Genomic DNA, 24,263 nt, shown 5'->3' with positions numbered 1-24,263 from the left:
ACCTGCATGTTTAGTAGATACAAAAGTACCTGTTATACCTGAGTTTGTGGTAGGCACAAAAGTACATGTTATAGCTGCGTTTGTGGTAAATATAAAAGTATGTTATACCTGCATGTTTGGTAGATACAAAAGTACCTATTATACTTGTAATGTGGTAGACAAAATAGAACCTGTTATACCTGCATGTGTGGTTGACGCAAATGTACCTGTTATACCTGTAGGTGTGGTAGACAAAAAAGTACATGTTATACCTGCTTGTGTGGACACAAGGGTACATGTTATACCTGCACATGTGGTAGACACAAGGGTACATGTTATACCTACATGTGTGGACACAAGGGTACATGTTATACCTGCACATGTTGTAGACACATGGGTACATGTTATACCTGCACATGTGATAGACACAAGGCTACATGTTATACCTGCACATGTGTGAACACAAGGGTACATGTTATACATACACATGTGGTAGACACAAAGTACATGTTATACCTACACATGTGGTAGACACAAAGTACATGTTATACCTACACATGTGGTAGACACAAAGTACATGTTATACCTACACATTTGGTAGACACAAAGTACATGTTATACCTGCACATGTGGTAGACACAAAAGTACATGTTATCTCCCTATGCTACATTGGAAGGTACTTCAGTGTATTGATTCCTAGGAGTTCAGCCCTCTTTTAAGACTGACTCGGTAAGGTTATGGATATCACTGATGAGCTGATCGAGACAGATATTGCTTGTCGGAGACGTTTTGAAGAATCATCGGGTAATGATGTACATATGCGTTGATATATATATATATATTCACATACGCTGTCAGACATTGCACAGATAGTCGTTGGTATCATGAGAAATTCCGAAAGGATAAGAACCCCAACTTCGATATAAACTTCATCAAATTGTTGACTATTATTAACATATTACATTAATATATGTAGGTACAAATATACGTAGTATTTTAGACATAGAAAATTAATTGGCAAAGGTGTCAAACGAACCAATAATGCACGTGATGTTAATCAACGATTAAGGTCATGGCTGCATACTTTTTGAGTTCATGAATCAAAATACCAGTAAGCTGAATAGATTTTGTAAGGTATTTCCGGACATAACTTCTTCAACAAATAAGTTATTCAAATGAAAGACATATTTTGCAAATTTATATGCTGCCTCTGTATATTCCACAGCAACTTGCATTGTTTTGTAGTGATTTCTTCGTTTAAAAATAAAACGAAAACACTTGCATTTGTTTCACATTTACGTTTTATTAATAAATAATAATAAATAGATTTAAATCCTTTTAATATATAGTAAATTTGCGATCCACGAAAAAACTCCGTGATGTATAATATATAAATTTTCAAACAATAGAGGAAAGCAAATTTTGTATGCCATATTTCACCACACAGAAACCTTATGTATGAAATGATACTACACAAAATGCCTTCATCGCTGTAGTTTATGTATGTGTCTGTGTGACAATATACCACATCTTATACCTGTGTTGGAAACATTACACAAGCCATTGTGATAAAATCATAACACAAAATTTGTTAACTTTTCTACTTGGCTTTAACCGATACATTCTACATTCAGAGACCCTTATCACTGTAATACGCGCGGAAAACCATACCGCTCTGGTTCATGCGAAAAAATCTATGTAATACATAATGAAAAAAAAATGTTGCTTTGATATTTCCGGAAAAATATATCACTATGATTCATTCCCAAACTTGTATCCATGAAATACATTATTAAACGTATACCAATATAGTACATTCGTTATATATACTGGGTAACACTGATGCATCCCGACACCCCTATCACAATGATACCATACCAATGTGATACTTTCAAAAATACCATACGTAAAAGAAACCATTGTCTAATTGTAGTGTTTTTTGATATTTTAGTTTTTTTTAACATTTCCATTAACATGACGAGGAGTAAATTATTAATAACAGCGTTTGTATATTTCATTCGTTTCAGATGTATCGGTCATGCCCTGTTAAACAAATAACTTCTAAAATGCAAGGTGCTTTGTGCACAAAGAAAAATAAATTATCCTATATTGAAAAGTCAACTAAACATTCCAAGACTATAAAACGTTGAATCGGAAGTAGATAAAATGAATTTGATTCAAATAATTCTGTATTAAGTCTACAATGTCCGTTCTTTATGTAACCTATTCTATGCAATAACATTTCAATTGTATACAATTAGCATATTATATACATTTTGTCCACAGTTCTCGCAAATATTCCATGAATGTGCGAGTTTAAATGGCTACTTTGTAATTTATCCTTGTGTCTTATACACGTCCTGTGAATTGTCGGCTTTCCTGGAAGTAGCATTATCCAGGTGTTTGTGTCTTTTCCATATCAGTGGGATTTTATTCCAGTAAAGAGAATGAAATTTGTAGAATGTCTCCGAATCTTCCACACATATCATAGTCTATGTACAGCGTTACTTCATGTGAAATTCAGCTATACACAAAACGACAGTAAATTTCACAATCACGTGACAACCACAACATTTACATATAAACCAGGATCAGATCTGCGTTTGTAAAACACAAATTATAATTACGAGAGATCAAGCATTTAAATGAGTGTCTTTTTCTCTCTCGCTATCAAAGTTCATAACATACCATTCACATACAATTTGGTCCAAATAAACCACCATTTGAAACATTAGTCCCTGATTTGAGAATCAAACCTCCCATGTTTGAATTAAAGTTCCAAAATGTTTCCCGCGAAAAAAGGTACACATCCTGTGTTATTGGCTTAGTGGGCTTGACATTTCTGATGGTGTCTCAGGGAACTCAGAGTCTGAGTACTGGTCCATATGATCCATATGATCTGGCAGCTGGTCATGGTGAATCCACTCGTTACCATAGCCTTCATGATACGTATGGTTATCCTCCATGTCAAAGGAATTCATCTGAAATTAAAGAAAATAAATGTAACAATATGTCTTTATCACCGAGTCCATAACAGAAATCAACAGCAGATGAAATAAATTTGTTAGTGCTTTTTTATAATATAATAATCTGCAAAATATATACATGTATATGAGAACATAGTTTTGACGGCGAGTTTATCATACACCGAATGAGATAATGCATCCTATGTTGATACTTTCCATAAATATATAGCGCATGGAACAAACTATCTTGAAAATTACCATTCCAAGACCAAAATGTACTTAATAATGATCGATCTTCTGATTTCATTTTCTGGCTTTTAACCGCAAACTCCGCGTAAATAAACACAATGTAAATGCCGAAAGTCATAGTAAACAAAGTCAGGTCCAATATTGACTAAGAATTTTTATCGTTTGAGACAGTGATAACACAGAAAATTCAATTTCTAACAAAAACTGAAAAATGTTCATTTATGTTTTATATCGTAAGTATATTGTCCTTGTGTGTATATTGTGATAGAATTACTGGCTTTGGGTAAATGTGTTGAAGTGAAGATTAAGTGAAATAAATCACTAATATAAATTTATATATAAAAATTTTGGATTCTCGTAGTTGGTTAACACTGTGTTCTGCATTGACCGATAGAATGTGCTACAATAGAATCGAAAAAAGACAAATGTTTTCTTTCAAATGTTTTCAATATAGAACAAAAATATAAATTTCTCGTGAAATAAGTGATGAATATTTCTGTGTAACTATTTATGGTAATTGATTTGTTGCATCTAGTTTGTACTTTTGCATTACTACAATTTTCCTACATTTTCTCGTAAATCTGATATTTGTATGTGGTTGGCTCAAAATGTAGAATGCGACCCTATTGAATATTATGATCACAATCAATATAAAAGTGTCATATCGAAAGTATGACAATATTGACGGGTTGAATCAACAAGTCTCTGTGATCGTTATGTTTCAGATTTCGTAACCCTAGGTAGTATTTGTCAACATGTACATTGGTCAAGAAGCTTTATTTACACAGCGGTATAAATATTGTATTTGCTCACTGATTATTTACTGAGTATAGGTTATATATATGTATCGGTGTGTTATAACGAGATAGGTAGGACGAATAAGATAAATTCGGGTATAACTTAATCCACCAATACATAGAAACATATATCAACATGTTTCCACCACAGATTAAGGTTATTTTAATAATAAATTACCATTTAGCATTACCCTATTTTGCGACTTGTTAGTCACACAAAAAATGTAAAAATAAAACGTTAATAAAAAGCCAACCTTGGTTGTAGAACTGGTATAAATATCTGAAGACCCTGTGTTAAAACGCATTGTTTCTGAACCTGGTATTATTATCTTTAGTTTATTTTTATCACTGATGCAAATCAGATAAAAATTATGAAATATATAATTTCGAATAAAGGAAAAAAGACTCAAATATACTGTATATCTTTTTTTTATATTTGTTATGGAGTACGATGAAGAGTACCAATTAAATGTAGAGAAGATAACCTCGTGCGGATGACGTAGAAAAGTGTGTCAAGACCTATATAAACAGCTTTAGCTGATTCATCAAATAAATCGATCACCCATAATAATGATCAAAGAGAATGCTTATTATTCGTCAAACACACTGGCTACTATGATAAACTGTGAGCCAATCTCTCTCACAGGACAAAATACAGCGTGTGGTGTTCCGTTTCTTTAAGATGCATGCTTGTGAACATTGCGATAATGTATTCATTTTATAAGCGTATTTTCAAACATACTTGTGTGTAGGATGTGAGTATATGGAAGCGAATTTGTGTCAATAAGGATATTTAGGTTTGTCCGCGGTACTAAATGCATGATCAAGTACTAGATATAAATATAACACACATAGGCAACAATAGATGGAAACCTTGGTGTTTCGAAACGATGTTGTCTTTGGAATATATTTCCCAAATCACTATGAAAACAATTGTTGTCGCTATTTAACATATCACAGCGACGGTTTATTTTTTGTGGCGCGTACGTATCGATGGTTAAATTTGAAATTACATAAACTAGTTTTAATTCATTTAATCTAATTATCTGCAAAAAGAATAAGTGAATTGCATTATCATTGAAAAACACATATTGACACCCAATGGATATTATTGTTTGTGTCAAGAACTTAATTACAGAAATTCATTTTGCGAAAGTTAAATGATTCACAATATATAACAACAATATCAAGGAAATCAAAAAGAAGTGTCATGCTGAAACTAAAAATCAACATCCATATGATCTAATACTGAACGAATTACTCTCTCTCTACTAGGCAGAAATAAAACAACCATGCAAAGCTTTTTAATTTTAACTCTCACAGACTTGCTATGCAGTTCCATTATGAATCACCATTTCTTCACTTACTTTTTCTAATAATTTCTCGTAATTTTTTCTTGGATATTCAAAATATTATTCCAAAACATCTATGGATATTATAGTGCATGTATACTGCACCGTTTTGATCAAAATGCAACAAAAACGGCTATACACAAAGAAATTTAAAATGATAACAGAGGCGATAACAACAAACTATAGCTACAGAAGCAGAGTGAGGATTCACGCATGTGTGAGGGGAAATTTCAATGCCAAAGCTTACAAAATGGTAAATATATTTTGAACCCAAAAAGTTTCATTAACGTTACTCTTATAATCAACATCATAAAATCTATTAAAGATATCTTTTGAATCTCGTTATTTATGTTTTCTTTCTCAAATATGATTTTGTAACTCATACATCAATAACGGCAGGCATTTAAATATTTTAACTAAATATAATGTTTATATATCACTTAATCAGTTATTATTTGAGTACCTAAACATGCGTAGTGTCCATGGGTCTAATGATAACAGAAACTGCATAGCATGAGGGCAGGAGTAAAATTAAATAGCGTTTACCGTAAGTACTCTGCCGAGAGTGACGTAATTTCCGGTCAGCACTGATCATAGCACACGACATGATCATCGTCATCGTCATCGTGTGTGACGTCACAAACAAACGTGCTCACCAGTTGTTGGAATGGCGGGTGTTCAAGTTCACTTTGCATGGCAAAATCACTGAGAGCCTTCCACGGTGGCTGGTAGCTTTGCACTTCTACCGCATTAGCTTGCATGGGACTTTCGTGTCTAACGGGACTTGAAGCGACCATTGGAACTCCTTGAAGTGGACCATGCAACCGTCCGCCATTCTGCAAGAGTGCAAAAATAGGTTTTAGATATTTCGCCTGATGTTTATCGGGAAAATGTAAAAAGAAAATAAACAGCGATAGTCAAGTGTAATAAAAACAATAATTCACCAAATTCAGAACGGGTTTATTCTTTAACGGTCTATTCTTGCTGTAGATATTCATGCCGCAACGTATCAAATAGTAATTCGTATGCGCTTTTGTCTCCTGATCAAAAGATATATACAATTTCAGTTGTTAATTATCCCATGTGCATATCTACATCCCTTGGGGATATTCAGTGCATTTCAATAATTAACTTCATTTTCATGAGAAGATATTTTTCAAATGCGCATCTACGTCATTATCGGAATTTACTTTCGCTTTATTTGAGAAAGAAAGATTACATAATGAGGGAAAGTGCCCAGGCTCCGTTATATATGATAGAAGTGTTGGAGGCCTTCGATTTGTTGATAATGACGTTCGTAGTTGTTCATTCAGATACATTGAAGCGTATACAAATTACGTTCAGTTGACTTGCATGTTTGCTGTCTAGCATGTTATCGACAGAAAGATGACAGTGGTCTACCCGGAATCAATATAAAAAAGAGAGAAAAAAAACCTTTCTCGTTTATTCTATAACAGCCTATTTGAAACGTAACGTTTAGAATAAATCGTTAGATATAGGCCGAGTCTTCACATACACCTTTAATAGGAATGATACAACGTCATTCACACCATTCAAAGTTAGAATTACACAAAGTTTTAATTGGAATCGACAGACAAATTTCAAATTTTGATTATCATGTTGAATAAATCCATCTTTACACGATTGCTGGTTTTGCATTTGTTTACAGGGATCAAATTTCGACTCATTCTATTCTGAAAAAATACGTTCTGGTTTTATCGGCTTTTATTGACCTGTAACCAAATAAGGCATTGTTATTATATAACACCTCTGTATATCTTATGATTTATATACATATGTATAGATATCAAACTGTCGATTTATGAGAGCATTCACCCGGAATGGAAATTAGTAAAAAAAAAAAAAAGTAAAGATCTCGTGAAGATAATAATAAATTAATAAGCACTGAATTGAGAGCGTGACTTCAATTTTGTTGTAATTATTTATGAGTTGAAAGTGTTTGTTTTAGATCAAAATAATGTAAGTGTTTCAACGGGTCATTTGTACAATATTTATGTATTTTTTTGTAACTACATACTCACACATCATTAGTCAGAATGTTTTAATTAGCATTAAATATGACACCTTTTGAAATGTCCATATTATTTTTCTTTTGGTCGGATGAATTGTTTGTTTCGGTAAAATGGATAATGAAATTATTATTATTACACTACTGGGAGTCGATAGAACCGGTAACACTACACGACAATATTCAAACGCTCGTTATTTGTAGCACGCTCATTACAATAGATTAAATCAATCGAATAAAAATCATTTCTACTGAGACTAGATATCATATGTCAAGGGCATTTGATCATTATTGTGGGCTGGAAAACTTCCCAATTAATCAACAAATCATATTTTATAGAATAATATAAATCGTACGAATCATTGTTTATAGCTTTACAACCAACGGAAGTATTAAGAGGCTATTAAATATTCATTTTTCAGAGATGTAAATTCTGTTTATGTTCAGCCCGGTGAACGTTGTGTGGAGTTTTACGGAGATGTTGTACACAGGCGGAACAGATGCCCACTGATTATCAACACGAGCATGCTTTTAATTAGCTTAACAATCAACAGGCCTTCTGTTAAGCGCTATGTTTGCACAATATAATGTAATCCTATATCACGCGAACCCCGAAGTCATGGTTCTGTTCGGAGCTTTTTCTCTCATAGTTTACTCCTGTAAAGCCTACTACATCACGAGATGTGGTGTTGACTGGAGGGAAAGGAGATAGATCATGGTGAGACACTTTTCTCACCCTCACAGTTTCAGGGTTCAATTCTGAATTGACGACCAACACGGTTAGTGTGTAAAGCACACGATTTATTGCATCAAATATATATAAAATATTTCATTTTTATGTGTTCGTGTTCATACACCTTAAGATCGGACTATTCCTAGAGGGAAGGTGTTTATTGAAACGGTATTCGTCAATCGAACGGTTCCCTAAAAAGATTAAAAATGACAATTTTTCCCTTCTCAATAAATGATTTGGTTTGTTGAAGAAATATGTTTACAAACGAATGTTAAATATCAATTTCGTGTTAACTATGTAAATTTGATTTGTTGTATAAAACTTAATGTATCTATGTTTGTTTATAAGGAATTTGGATATGAAAAAAATGAAAATACGATGTATACCGGTATAGAACACAAAGCAACGTAGGGAAGTATATTCTTGCACTCTATCTCGGCGGCTGATTCCTCCTAACTAGGGGGTACAAACAATACGATTTGATAATAATAATCGCGTGGAAGAGGTGTAATCTAATTGCGGAATTTCTTAATTTCCGGAGGGACCGGAATAAGTAGAAATTTATAATATAAAAAGCTGTTTGAATTGGAGGAAATTAAATGACTGCATGCGCTAATCATCAGAGAAATTTACACGAAATTAGCTCTGTGTGAAAGCGCGACCTCTCGGAGAAAGGCTGAGAGGCTATTATTAAATTCTAATATCACTCGTGTATGCCAGTGCATACGGCTTATACAGAATTCCCAATAACCAAATGATGACCGACTAGGGGTTACAAATAAATAGACAATGATTACAGTCAAAATTGCCTCGCTCCTTCATCGTTGTATAATCATTGCTAAATCACTTTCCCTGCCAGGCTGACATTGGTCCTGACATTCCCGATATGTGCAGGTTCTGAAGGCAACGAATTATCCAAAACCAGGGACAGACAATCTTGACAATATTCATACAACTGATTTTCTGCATAGAACATCTCCCATTGAAGTGAAGATTCAGTAAATTTCCGGAGTATTACTCTTCATTATCAAACGAAATAAATATTTGAAAATTTCTTTCATTATCTATTTAATAGAATTATTCAATTTCATTTAATTTTTTTCTTTTCGTTTTTTTTCTTTTTGTTTTTTCTCTATTTTCTGGAACTCCTAGTCGTCATTCTGTTGATATGTTAACGCAAAATATCATTGCATTTTCCAAGGAGTTATGGATTTTCAGATCTCTAAAGTTTGAAGCATTCTTCTCTTTGAAATAACCTATTTTTCTTAACTTAAGATACATGTTTTAAAAAACATCAGAACGAAAGTTATCTACTCACTAAAGATATCTTACTTGTAAACATTATTGTATTGCTTATGATAGCAACTGCTTCGCTATAAAGTGAGGATAATATTCACTCAAAAGATTGTCTTTATATTTGGGATTTTTATCATGTATAAACCTTAACTCGGTGACGACAAATTGCTTCATATAGCATGTTGATATGTTATTTAAGTGTGTGCCGTTGACTGTAGATTGAGTGGTCAGTTGGTACAGTAAAACGAACATGTCTAGGCGTCCGGGTTCGATTCTATGATCGGACGTAAAGAGGAACCTTGTAACCTATCTGATGCCGTGCATTTTGACGGTCAACTAAAGCATATAGCATAAATATAAGTTTTGACAGTGTTCTTATCATAACGATGATACCAAACACACAAGTTAAAACCAGCATCCCAAATGTTACAGCAACGAAAAACATAATTATATCTGATGTATTACTGATCAGAGGATTAGCGTCATCATATAACAATACCTTACCAATTAATATGTTAATGTAGATGTCCTGTATACAATTTTCTTTTACAAAAGGAAATGGAGAAGTCTCTTTTCCCTATGATAGTATCCGTTAGTTATTGTGGGAGACAATATTCAGATTTACCAGCTAGAAAAGTAACAACAATGATGCATTTTACTACAACTTATCTGCCTAACTAAACTTGCACTGAAAGACCTTGAGAAAATATCATCAATTGTTATCTCCAGTTCATCGTCGCTGGCTCTCGTAATGTCGAAACCGTATACTTCACAAGGTATTGAAGAGAAGCCGACTGTCGCAGCCTCGCCACGCTGAGGTTTTAAGTCTCCATTTAACAAAAGAGATATATAGTGGTAAACATAAATCGATGAATCAGTATACCAACTTATGCCAAATCGTTGATATTTGTCCTTTGGAGGTTATTAACATATTCATGACTTTTGTAGTATTAATAGTGGCAATATCACCGCGTCTCATCATAACGATAGCGTTGTTGTTTGTTTATCGATGACTTGTCTCTGTAATTGTAGTGGCATTGTTTGTACCGTTTGTGGAAACCGCAATCAATGATGGATTTTAACCTAGATATGTAAACGACAATCATTTAGATAACAGTTAACCAAACGGGTGTAAAAACAGACAACAGATTCGGAAGATAACAGCAAATACGATAGAGCTATGTGAATATCAATGAAACAACAAAACCGGTTTCAACATCTATGAGAAACGTATGGATATTTTAAGTGAGACTGTATTAACTGACATTGACAAGAACCCTGTATTTGCCGGATGTGGCACGACATAGATTAAAGCAATGTTAAAGGCAAATATGTTGAATCCGTCAGATATGGCAAGATATTTTCATTAGCCGAATTTCACTGTTAAGTCGGTTTTCGTTATATTGTCATGATTAAGGTTTTGACAGTAATTGAGTTTTTGTATGATTTTATAATTTTTTAAGAATTAGAAATCAATGAGTTCAAAATGAAGTCATGAAGTCAAAATTAATCACACAAAAATTAATAATAATGAAAGGAATTGTGATCCAAATACTAGTTTTCTTATCTCTAAATACAATCGTCACAGTGAAGCATACTGCAATCGAACAGGTATTGTGCTAAATTATGAAGTCTTTTAAAAGGACATGGCAACGGATAGGTATAAAACAAAAAGGAGAAAATAAAAAAAATTAGTGACTATTCGACCAATGGGTCATTGTCCGGGTCTGTGAAGAACGTGTCGTTAAGTCTAAGTCATATTGAGCTTGGATGCAGGTAATTCAGTTCGGCTTTTCCATGCCTCAGGAACCTTGTCCGCATAATCACTGCCAAACAAATGTCCCCAGATTTTTGCTCCCATTGTCCTATGATTTTTCAAATTAAGTTAACATCATGCTTTAAGGGAAAATAATAGTGAAAATAACAGGAAAGTGGTAGGGGGTGTCCGCACCGCCTCCGGTTCTCTCAATTATTGCTTGCCTTTCGTGAGAAAGACTGTAACATTGTCACGGGGGAATTACAACCACAGCAAAGTAAATTTTCTTTGGTTTACAAATAATGTTGTTGAATTATCCACGAGAAAAGGTGTTGTTTATGGTTATCAGCGGCCACATTCAAGTGTAAATACCCCCAAGGATTCAATAAGAGACTTAATTCAATGTATTTCCAATTAGGCACCGTGGAATTTGTTTCTGCACGCGACAGACTCCTTGGTTCTCTCTAATACACGTCACTGAAGAAATGGTACCAATGAAATGTGTTAAACAGTAACGGTTTCTTTTATTTTTAGAATATAGGATTTTTTTCAGAAAAATGGTGCCTTTTTTATTATCAAATATAGTTAAATGGAATGCAGTTCGCCTTGGAGTGATATTTTGTATTATATATGGAGCGTTTTAGAGAAATATTTCCAGGACTGTTACTAATGCCGAGACATTAGAATCATATAATTGTTGGTAATTAGAGCAAATTCAGATAATTTCTAGTTATACAATACAACAAGACTAGACACCAGGAGACAATGCAGTCGTTTCCGCGTCAAGTGTGGATGTTTAATTTACTGTCACGGTTTAGAAGACATCAATACCGACTCTAGTTCAGGAAACTGAACCTGCAAATAATTTGGTTTCTCTCGAGTATCGAGAAAACGCAGGTCTCACGAATCGAATCAGGATATCAGACTTTTCAATTCACATTGAAGGTATGATAATAAAATTGTAATAATTAGAAAAAAAAAATTTTGAATTATATTGATCCAATAATATCTTGCCAATATTTTTTTAGTTATTCCTGTTGTGATACCATGAACGACATCAAACACGTTTCTTAGTAAAGGACCCCTTTGTTTTAGATTTAGATAAACTGAAATGCTTAGTGTACCGGCTGACTACCAGCAGGTTTAGTATACCAGGCTGTCGCTGAAATGCTGGTTATACATTTATGAAAGCAACATATGTGGACCGAACAAGGACACATGTGTATTCATGCACTTAATAATGTAATATTATATACTTTCTTTATTTTCGGATAAAATGTCAATATTTGTGCGCTATTGATACAACTCATGATTACAATGATATTTTTATTTAAATAATTTTTTTATCAAATTTTACTATATTTATTACCTTAAAATTACAATCTGTTATAACGGGATACATTTCAATTATTATTATTTTTTGTTTTTGTTTTGTTTTTTGCTATTGTTTATTTTTTTAAAAATTATTTTTATCTTTTTTTTATGTGGGGGTTGGGGTGGAAGATATTATCAACATTTTAGAAATACCAACCTTCATTTCGACGGCCAAATTGCTGTCGTCATATAAATTAACACCACATAAACTGTCTGTCATAGTATTCAACAACAAAAAGCTGTCTCTATCAATGAAAATAATTTTCACTCCCACAATTCTTACAAAGATCATGAAATAAACACTGATATGCATCGTTAACAGTCTCCATGTAAACGTTATACTTTAACAAGCGGTTAAATTACTCTAATTTCTCTGCAAATTTTTATAAATCTCAATAAATTTATCAACCTCCGTGTATTCCTAAACAGCGAGATTCGGCTAGACAATTTTTGTATGTCTTGGCAGTGGTAGCTAAGCCTTTCTGTCCACGTTGTAAAGAGAACTGCAAATATTAGAATCCCTTGGATAAACACACATGTGAACTCGGTGGGTTGGGTCGATCCTTGGAACATGCCTATGTTTGTCAAGTTCAAGTCATTCTATTTTCTACTAAACGTCAACTAGAGGTAAAAGAGTCCAATTTTTATGAATGAAATTTAATCTTTTAGTTCAAACTGAAAAATTGCTGCTTAGTAAATTTTGTACACGTAAATTAAAATTTTACGCAATAAAGTGTTCATATACTACAGATTTACTTCTAACGTTTTCGTTTGGCTGTGCTTTGCTTTGTTTTGTTTTGTTTTCTTTTTTTTTTTGTAAAAGATAATTTTTTCCGCCAGAGACTTATACGATAATATGAAATATTTCATTTCTATGCATACCGGCCGTTTTAAAAATATTTTCATAGTGTTTTCGATTTTTTTTAATAAACTGATGATACAACAAATTATTTGTAAACATTAATGCTTTCTTGATGACAGATACCAAATAATGTCTATTTACAATGGATACGTATATCTGTTATTACACTCCGATATTTATATGCAGACTACAAAAAATATGGTACACAAAGCTGGCAATTACCTAAACATACAATATAACAAGTATACCTTACAACAATCGTCAGTAACACATTTCAAACAGTAACACATAACGTAGCCAACAATACACCTGGAAAACATGTTTTTGTGGTGGATTTGCTCTGTGTTTCATATTTGTAAACACATGAACTCGTATGACAAAATGTTCGAAAGTAACATTTTACATACCCTAAACCAATATCAATTACTCACAATTAAGGGATGTAGTAAAGATGAAAAACGAAGAAGACAAAATAAGACCGTGTTCGAAAGACCAGAGAAAGATATTTTTGATTTCATTTCTTAATGTGGATATAGAGAAAATTTCAGAATTTTGCTATCTCAGAGATGTAAGAAAAAGTTTCACTTACTATGAATTTACTCACTTTTTCCTGCTGCTGGTGTTGTAATTGTTTCATCAGTATACTCCGTTTCTTGTCTTTACAGCGTTTGTTTTGAAACCACACCCGGATTACACGAGGACTCAGGTTTGTCATTTCAGTAAGTTGTTCTTTCATTAAAGCATCCGGCCTCGGATTTGCATTATAACACGTCCTCAGAGTATGTAATTGTTTTTCGTTGAGCACTGTTCTAACTCTAGTTGGCTTCTGTTCTGATTTATGAACATGCGATCTTGTTCCGTTTGTCTTCGTATTTGACACTTGTTCCGCCCGACCAGCTGAAATCAAATTAAAACAAAAATTTTACAAGTTTTGATTTCGTTTCATGAGTAACGTCTCTGCCTTTTGTAATTGATTTATCATAATTTCTGTAAACAAATAAAAACGATAACACTGGTAATCAATATCACATTATTTTTATTTGATAATATGGAGCGTATCATGTATCAGTTTAAGAATTACTCAATGATATGTTACAAAGTTCAAATAAACTGTGTCCATTGTAAATCATTAATTAAACATTCGTGATAAAAATCGGATTAAAAAATAGATATGAATTAATTCATAAAAGCGATGGAATTATATTTCATTTCTACAACTGACTTTACCTTAGCGAGGTGATATCAAAGCATATAAAAAATCCTAAGTTTACTGTGATTAACAATGCAAGCTAATTCAAATATTGAAATTGCAATGTAGAACTACTTGAATAGTATTCCATTGAAATAGGAATTTATCATCAATGAATCAGTGCAGGTGAAGATATATACAATTTATATATACATATAGTACATCACCGTTTTATTACAAAGGTATATATTTGTACACCATTAAGACAAATAAACTATTTTATTATTTATTAAGAGCAAGGAAGAAAACAAATGTCCTCGATGGACCCGCATTGGAGCTACTGACGACGTAAAGAGTTGTCTCGTCAACACAGGTAAACAATTTACGATACGTGTTTGACGCTCGACAGGTATGCTGGAATTATTGGTAGTTTTAAGTCACCCATAATTACCTCCGTTTGTGGAAGCACTATCTCACAATACCTGGTGCAAGTATTTTCAATTACAGCTGTTACCAATAACAATTGACTGTTTTCATTCTATTTTAAGACATTTTTATAGCTTGTGAAGAATTGTAAATGAGTGTGCATATACTTTTTACCGTTGTTTCATCAAACACATTACATCCTAGCAAATGTCAATATTTAAAAAAAAACAGACTCGCGTGACTTTATTCATTTACTTATTTCAATTTGTAACTAGGGCATTAAATAAGAATTTCATGCGATTGTATATATATATATATTATATTTAATAGCACAAACAATAATTCAACAGTGTAAGAGTACACCAGTGATCTTAGTCCAGACTTCCAACTTTATTACTGAATTGTATCCAATATAACAAAATAATGATGTAACATTACAAATTACAAAAACGTTATATCAGAATGAATAACAAAGATTTAACTAATAAGAAGAAATTTCACAGAAAAGTGTTTGTTCTACAATAATAATAATGTATATGATAAACAGATTATTGCTCAAAGTGATGCGGTGTGTATGATATCTTTGTGATTTGTTTACATATGTCGATTTCAGTGATAACATATATTTGGAAAAGAACCGCAAGGGAGACGTTTGAAAGTGAACAATTTACCTCTAAGCTGCAAAACAATGGTAATACGTAGCGTTTGTCAGGCGCAAAGACGTCTTTATCGTACAGAGGACCGCTAGCAATAACGGAACAAGTGCCTTATCGGTGTGGAATTTTACGTTTCTTCCTACGGCTATATATTGTGCATATTGTTAGGATAATTTGCCATGCCGATCTATCGCCAGTTTGAACGTTATGAATAAATAATTGATAATTGATTCAGCCATATTTAGAATGAATTATTTAGCAATGAGATCTTTATACAATATTTACCTCGTTTGACTGATAACATGCTTTTGTATCTAATCTTGCTGTAATGAACGGAGAAATTTGGTGTTTGAATGTCCTGATTACGGAGAATTATTAGCTATTATTTTCCTGCTTTTGACGAGGCTTATCAGACGAGGTACAAAGTCAGGTAGCAAACTGAATGAAATTATCAAGTAATTAGTATCGAAGTTGTCACGCGTCGTGAAGAACCGACAAACCCGTTGTCATGATGTTGGGTTTCGCCATTTAAAGAATAAAGAAATTAGAAATGTGAGTATCCCTAGCAATGTTATAGGATAAGAAACACATCATGTGATACTGATTATTCCAACTGTTTACTCCGAAATTATCATATAGTTTGATATTAAAATTATTACAAAGTTATTATTTTGAATAACATTACCAAATTCTGTAATTAATATCCTGATTCAACAAGCGTCATTTGCACGTCAATTAAGTTAAGATAATTATACATTCGATGTATATCTTAAACAAAGTACATGTGCCCCGTTCAAGGCTCAAAACCGATTTTACCTGTATTAGATGTTAAACAGTGGTGGAAAGTGTATACCTATGGGAAATCAATATTCATAAAAAATGATACAATATTCACAGTCGAGTTGGTATTAACGTCTTGTGAGGTCTTATTGATAACCGTTTTGTACAAGTACTCTCTCCAAGACAATTTGTATTTTTACATCTAATTCATGCACAATTTTAAATAAAAACCCTAAATAGGTGACACAATATGCGAGGTGCTTTCGCTTTGATTGTGACTCGATCAGTCTTAAATCTCGATCATTATAAGGAGAATTTAAGTCTCCTTACAATAATATAGCTTCCATGGAGAACATTGTGTGAGCAAGTCTTTGACAAAAACGTTTATGCTGACAACTGGTATCAATTATACCGCTATAGGGGCGGTAAAATCTGTCACTGTTTAGTCTAACGTACATATTTAGGACTTCATTCGGTAAATTGTTAAATAAATCAATTCCGTCCATCGTTAATATTAGGGGGCGTTCAACAACAGGTGATTTGTGCGACCCTAAGGCTCTGTTTAAATGTTACCCAAGCACCCTACAGGCAGTAAGGGTCTGCTTCTAACCTTGTAAAGGGCAGAGCACTTGTTCCGATTGTGAGAAAACTAACATGTTCATTTCTAAAGGACAAAGTAAAAATGTCATTACCCTACGGTATGGTTTGCGTTTACAGTTAGCAAAGACTGACAATGAATAAACCATTCTCAAGGTGTAGATTTAATTTAGAAGATTTCAAAAGACATATCAACTATTATATACCTATCCTTCGTTATGGTTTTGTTTATTATAATATTCAATATAATATTTCCGTATGTTATGTGTGATATTAATTATTTCTACCGTCAACAGAAATATACACCATGTACTTCACTAGACGTATAAACTTTTTCTATTTTTTACACGATAATTAATTATTTTGTAAATATATCTACAATTTTGTGATAATCTAGCAAGTTTTTATTAAAGCCACAAATCTTAGCTGGCTGTCTCCTTTCAGTGAAACGCTACCGGGCAGATTCCGAGGCAAGGAAAGGTTACGTTGACATTTGCTCTGGTTCATATTTCATATTTACACCGATAAACGATCATTGCGACGACACGCTTGATAATAAAGCTCATAATGAGGCCGTCTTCCATAGATTGACCAATAAATAAACTGTCGTCTATGCGCGAGACACAGATTACATCCCGTTCCAGACGAGACTTGGGAGATCAAGATCATAATTGTTGTCATTTCCCATGCAGTTGTCAGTTTCTTCCGTGTTCATCTCGGGGTCAAAGGCCACCGCCGAATACTCGTCAACATTTACAGGAGTGACAAACTTGAATATAATGTTTCTTTAACTTCCCATGTACTGAGGTTTCATCCACAAGGTAATAAAATAAACATTTATTTATATCGGCCTATCAATTCCGACATCGGCAGGTAGAGGTGTCGACTATTTGTGTACTGTTATTGCTGTTTGAAGTGTATTTCATATAGAAAGCCATCCTTTATTTACTTCTCGTAACAAAACAACCGTTCTTTTCGGTAAATTGAACAATTCCTGAAGCGTACAGGGGTATGAAGATTATTCCTGTTGTTCAGCAACGTTTACTGCGATTTTCTCGAGCAAAGGTGCTGGGTATATTGCATTTTTATATTGTCAGTTTCTTTAAATTATGATCAATTTTCTTTCATCTTTTCACCTGTTATAAACATATATGTGTTTCGCTTCTAGGGAGAGTTGACACACTGCGTTTGTTTACCTTTGTCATATTTTTAACGACAGGACTTTTGATTTTAGTACCCTTATTTAGATCATGGTATTGTCAAGCCATGTGTGTTTATTTTAAACACATCCAAACTTTAATAATATCAAATAAAATGTTATTGATAAATCTAAACTTCTATAAAGGAATGGCGAATATCTCGATTAGTTTCAGATAAATTAATTTAGTAATGGAATGTGTCATAGAAAAATAAACCATATTAAACGGACTTATCTGCTAAATTTAAAGTTGACGAAAATGAGATTGTCAAAAACTTCATCAAATAGAAGTTATCTTGAAATCTCTACATGAAAAAAAGGACTGACATCGCTTAGCATAAATGCAGTAGCTGGGAGTGTAAATATGACACAAGTTATGATATGTGATGATTTATGAATCGGATATTTACGTTTGTGTTTTCTGTGTGTGTTTCTTTTTTTCATACTCAAAAGATTTCGTAGCACATTTCACATGATGATCGTTGTGTATATCTATATACAAGGTTGTCAATAAATGTCAACATAGAAAAAATGCATATTCATGATGTTAATTTCACGACAGTGGTTTGTTGACATACGTGTGAAGAAGGGAAAACTCGAGAAGATTTGGAGGTTCGTGGGAGTGATTTAAGGGGTCAGGTTGTCTGGGAAAATTTACCTAAATCTCTGGTCCAACAAGTGACACGGTCGGGACATAGGTGAGAGTGTAATTCCCTAATCTCGTATCGTAAATACTCCGGCCCACCACGTACAAACAAGGATATCTGCTGATAAGTGAATTATAATCAAAATTAACACGTGTGATAGCGGCTATATCACAGTGGCATAAGATCTAGGAGTTGACCCTGACACGTACCTAATGGTCCCTCCTACCGCGAGGCACGACAGGCCCCTCCCGACCGTGTAAACTAAATCTCTCGTCCCGGCACGGTTTTCAGTTACACCAAAAGCACGCTCGTACGCACGTACGAGGGGTATTTTAGCGGACAGAGTGATATCTTAACATACATAAGACCTGAATGGGCCACAGACAGAGATTTGTCGTGCGTGATTGGTAGCAGGTGTAATAAACTTTGTCATAAGGCTGATTCATAATGGAACTGTCATTTCAGCGACCAAGAACAGATTTAAGCGTAATTGTAGGTGGTCTGAAATCTTATAAAGTCATCTGTGTACAACTATTATAGACATGCATCGTGTTTCTTGAGGTTTATACGGCGAGGTGAAAAAGTGGACAGAAAACACAATTTATGATTTAATAAGTTTGTGCTAAATATGGAAATATTCATTGCCTGTGTGCTTATTTTACAATGTCGTACTATGAACACATATCTTCATTGTTCAGAAACAAATTCAACATTGTTCACTGTAATTATCTTTAGATTAAAATATTGTTGTTCGTCTGAATTCATTGTAAGTAGCTGAAGTGTTATATTTTGAAGAACTTTGGTAGAAGGGTCAGTGCTAAAAACAGGATCCTAGGAATGAAATACATATTTAAAGGGGTCATAGTAAACACAGGAACTTGCATAATACTAAAAGGGGGTACAAAAAATGTAAAGAATACCTACCGACGAGAGAGAGTCCTTTCTCATTGTTGTTATTGTCATCGTTATTTTTATTTGCACGTTTCGTCACAATATTATTATTGTTGTTAATCCTTGGACTTCCGTCTTCACTTCCATTTTCCTTCGAAGACGCTCTCTCTACAACTTCGTGATCTGCCTTACAAAAGAGTCCGTCGTCCCGTAAGGCGAACTCATCCCCCGGGATTAGTTGTCTACTGCAGGCAACACAACGGAAACAATCTATATGGTAGACGTTGTTCTTAGCCCTCATAACAAAGTCACTCTTTCCAAACGTTTGATTGCATTTATTACACTTCGCTCCAAATATTCTGAAACATAAATATGTAAATAAATATATAATATTTTGTCACCAAAAGGTGTGTATGACATCTTGATCTGACGCCCGGATCATTTTATAGAGATCAACAATAATTCTCCACATGTTTTACGGGCATTTCATTACGGAATCACTCATCCGGAACGTTAGATTGCATCAGATATGTAAAATCAATATGAAAATATTATTGTTTGTGTTTTGTAACTGACATCTGTATACCGGCATGTAGATTTTCCTATGAGAAATAAAGATTTCGGTTTGAGATTGGCTAACTGATATTGTATAGAATGGTGTTTCATTTCTATTAACTTTTCATTGTGATATCTGTTCAAATTCATATTTTTCTATTAATAATAATGATGTTATTAATTGATTTTCATTTATTAATGATATTATATATCAAGATTCTTTTAAAGAAGGTAAAATCATATACAAATGTATGTGTAAATTATTTTCAATAATATTAGGGGGAACCTCTATTTGTGTGCTTTCATAATTAAGCATTGTACTGTAGTTGTGTAATAAGTGTTTGTCCCAATTCAATGCTATAGAAACACTAGGTGAATCGAAAGGAAGTATGAATTACAGTGCAAAACAAATAAAAGATATGAAATATCTCTGAATAATCAGAATGCCAGAAATCAGTAAGTAAAGACTTGTATTCACATTACCTGTCCAATAGAACCAGAAAATTTCAAACTTATGAAGTTGTCTCCTTCATTAATTTCTCTTTGTTTGTTAAGTATTTATTGGGATGTCTCTAACCTACTGTTCCGAGATCTGGCAAAATTTTACAATGTGAATTACATATATAAATAAAACTGATAAATGAATATTTATAAAATTGTAATGTTTTAGGTAATCGCAGAATTTGAGGTAGCAGGACATTATGAGTGGGATACAACAGTACAGATACGATACTATAAATGCCTTGACTATTATTAAAAACTAGATATACGTTTCCAACCGTGGTTTTAAACAACTCTCCAACGCTTTAACAACATGTGTTTGGTATGTTGAATCTATTATTTGATGATAATTCCACGTTTTAACATTTATTTTGCCCGTGACCTCTTTTGAAAACTAAACAGACGGCATATAAAGATTGTATTCCCCAGTACTGTTGGTCTCCTAGCGTAATTCTAAATTATAACCAGCGGGAGACTAAGATAAAGTCCCCCTTCCATACTACTCCCCCTCCCAACACCGCCACATCGTTCACTATATGTAGGAATATACATTTTTCATACGTACTCATTTATGAAAATTACAGACAACACAAGGGTTTAATTTCGTGTTATGAATAATTGATATATGAATATTCAACATCTATACCTATGATACCGATTCAGGTGATAAACAGACGAGAAAATTGATCAACAGGTAAATAATAGATTTTCCCAGTAATTTCGATGACTGTATATATTTTACAATCTAGAGTAAGGACTCCGTAAATACAATGCCATGGTTTGATCAATCCATCAACTCCTATCAGCTCAGCATTTATGTTGTAAAATGTCATATACATCGTAATGAGAAACTTATACATTTAATTTTGCCAACAAAAATTGTCAACCGAATCTCATAAAAAAAAAATCTAAGATACGCCAGGAATTAATCACTCCGTTGTTAATACGAAGTAAACGTCCGTGGATAAATAACTTGATGAGAGTTGTCGGCATGTAGGGTCGACCTTCGTCATAATATGGTCTTACCTCACGTAATCCCGTCTGCAGTATGTTTTTCCATCCCGAACGAAACAGGTGTGACTTTCATCCAGATACTGGTTACATTCGGCACATTTCAAACACGAAGCATGCCACTCTAAGTCCGGAGCCACTTTTAATATAAATTGATCGTGAATTTGAGATCCGCATCCAACACAAACTGAAACCCGCCGTTTCTCTGAAAAATGAATTATAGATTTTCAATAATTTGTATATTTTTGAATGAATAAGCTGTGAATAAATACATAGATATATACATGAAAGCATGTCAATATCTAATTACTAATTATATCACTGTTGTAAAAAACAATAACAAATCCGTCTGTAACTTTTTCCTAATCCTGGTGTTAGGGATGACAGCGTGATAATGGTATCTGTAGAAATAATTATTACTTACTTTTTGGTTGTGGAGGTGGCTGCGTGTCAGCCGTCATATCGTCGGCTTTTGAAGGTGGAATTTTGACAAAATGTTATTAAACACACAAAACACGAGATATTATTTAAACCCTATGCTAATATAGCTTGTGCTCCGTGCTAGTATGCTCTGAACACGGTCATGTGTGTGTACACTCGACTTCACGTACTCCTCTATACATTCCTACTGCAGTAAGCCGTGCTCTGATTGGCTAAGCCGTTCAATTAGACGGGCCACACGTGATTCGGCTGTTTGCATCCTCGAATGGGCGTACACCATCTGGTGAAGCCGGGAGTCTAAAATATTGATATTTCAATGAATCTGTGAAGAAAGAGTGTGTTGTATAGCACAGGGAAGGACGGATAACGAAAGCATGGGCCTAAAACAGAGAAATATCCGTCACGGTTTGACAGAATGAACTCTCTGATACTTTAAGCGTCGTTAGTCGTTTGTGTGTTACCTGAGCGTTTATTGCCAAAGGGCTGGTTGTTTTTACAAACGTCTACCTGTATAAGGTGACTTAATTATCTTACCTGTACCTCATACCTGTCGTAGGTAGTCCTAGTTGTCAACTTTTGGAATATAAACATCGATTATTATATAAAAAAAATGGCTTGAGTTTCGAATTTGATGAATTATAGATTAATGAGTTAATGTCAAGTGAATTACCAGTTAACATTGTGTTATTTATTTATTTTTTCTAAAATTAATAAATTTATATCCATCATCCGATTCATAACCAGATCAGGATCAGCAGAATATGCTGAAAACATACATTATATACAAGTATAACAATATAATTTTATATTTCAAAATACATCGATAAATGAAGATATGCAACTTTGCATCTTAAAAACATTAACTATAAGTAGTATCCGTAAAACAATTTCTTGATAAAAAACTGAAAGGCATAATACCAAAATGAAACAAAGTTATATCACACATTGTGATTAAATGATAAAGCTCTCTACGGCATAATGATACTTCGAGATGTACATTTACATAAATGACAAAAAATTTGATTTCTCTTCTCAGTTATTTGCTGACGTATAACTATGATTAACACGGAGAATTAAATCTTAGCATCACACCTATAACAATTGATATCGGAATACTGTTCTTATCTTTGTGTAAAGTAAAAGTGGAAATATTAATTTATCAAAAAAGTCGTTCAGAAACATCTGTATTAGTACAAACGTAGTATCCTGACACTGATTCTATGTTCCCAAGAAATCAATATTCGATCAAAGATAAGATTCAGATCAGAAATGACACTTGTTAATATGTAAGACACGGACTTAAACAGTATTTGATAATGTGAAAAATCCTGCTCGATTTTATAAGGAAATGAACAGTTATTCATACGGGTAGACTACCATGGTCGGCCTCTGTTGTGTTTATAAAGAAATGTTTTCTGTATCCCATAAGTCAAACAATTCATAATGTTAACTAAAGCTTGAAGATGAGGGATTTTATTTCTCCTTAAAGAATCGTAAATATGGTGAGCGGTTTTTATTTCATTGTGTCCGGACGAGATAACTGCTCAGACCGATCGTGTGGCGAACGGTATACAAGCCGGGCTGTTCTAGAACGATTGTTTATTTAACAAAATAAACTCAGGACCTTAAGACTCTACCTTTGTAGAAACACTTTTGTTTAGCCGAAGGAGATTAATCGTGTTTATTTTTCGGTTAAATCGCAGCTTTACCAGGTAAATAAAACTTCCGTTGAAAACAATACCCCTCCTCCAACCTCCTCCCCTCATGTCTCGTCGTTACAGTGATTATAGCCCGCTGTCAAATCTTTCGACCTCATTAGCAAACTGTTCGTATAGATTAAATAATTATTCATTTTAACAAGGTTTACTGAATTGTTATACATATTTATATTTTGTATGTTGACATTTACCTGTGTTTAAAGAGGCGGAATTAATTAGTGTGTATTTATATCTTTTGTAGCGACGTCAAGCAAACATCA

At 33.5% G+C, this 24,263-nt stretch overlaps 1 protein-coding gene across 1 annotated transcript; it reads right to left on the bottom strand.

Annotated features, from left to right (window-relative positions):
• Positions 1-2,795: 2,795 nt before the first annotated feature.
• On the bottom strand, positions 2,796-22,305 carry LOC132544210 (insulin gene enhancer protein isl-1-like). The gene is made up of 6 exons (XM_060207779.1): positions 22,269-22,305; positions 21,860-22,049; positions 19,811-20,136; positions 13,998-14,290; positions 6,000-6,179; positions 2,796-2,960 (listed from the first exon to the last, which is right to left on the bottom strand). Exons 1-6 carry the CDS (start codon positions 22,303-22,305, stop codon positions 2,796-2,798), a joined length of 1,191 nt encoding a protein of 396 aa, XP_060063762.1.
• Between the last annotated feature and the right edge of the window lie 1,958 nt (positions 22,306-24,263).

Source organism: Ylistrum balloti, unplaced genomic scaffold, assembly GCF_031769215.1.
Source record: "Ylistrum balloti isolate Yb309-2 unplaced genomic scaffold, AGI_CSIRO_Ybal_v1 Utg369782, whole genome shotgun sequence".
Classification (NCBI taxonomy): domain Eukaryota; kingdom Metazoa; phylum Mollusca; class Bivalvia; order Pectinida; family Pectinidae; genus Ylistrum; species Ylistrum balloti.
This window is presented reverse-complemented; position numbering and strand designations above follow the sequence as displayed.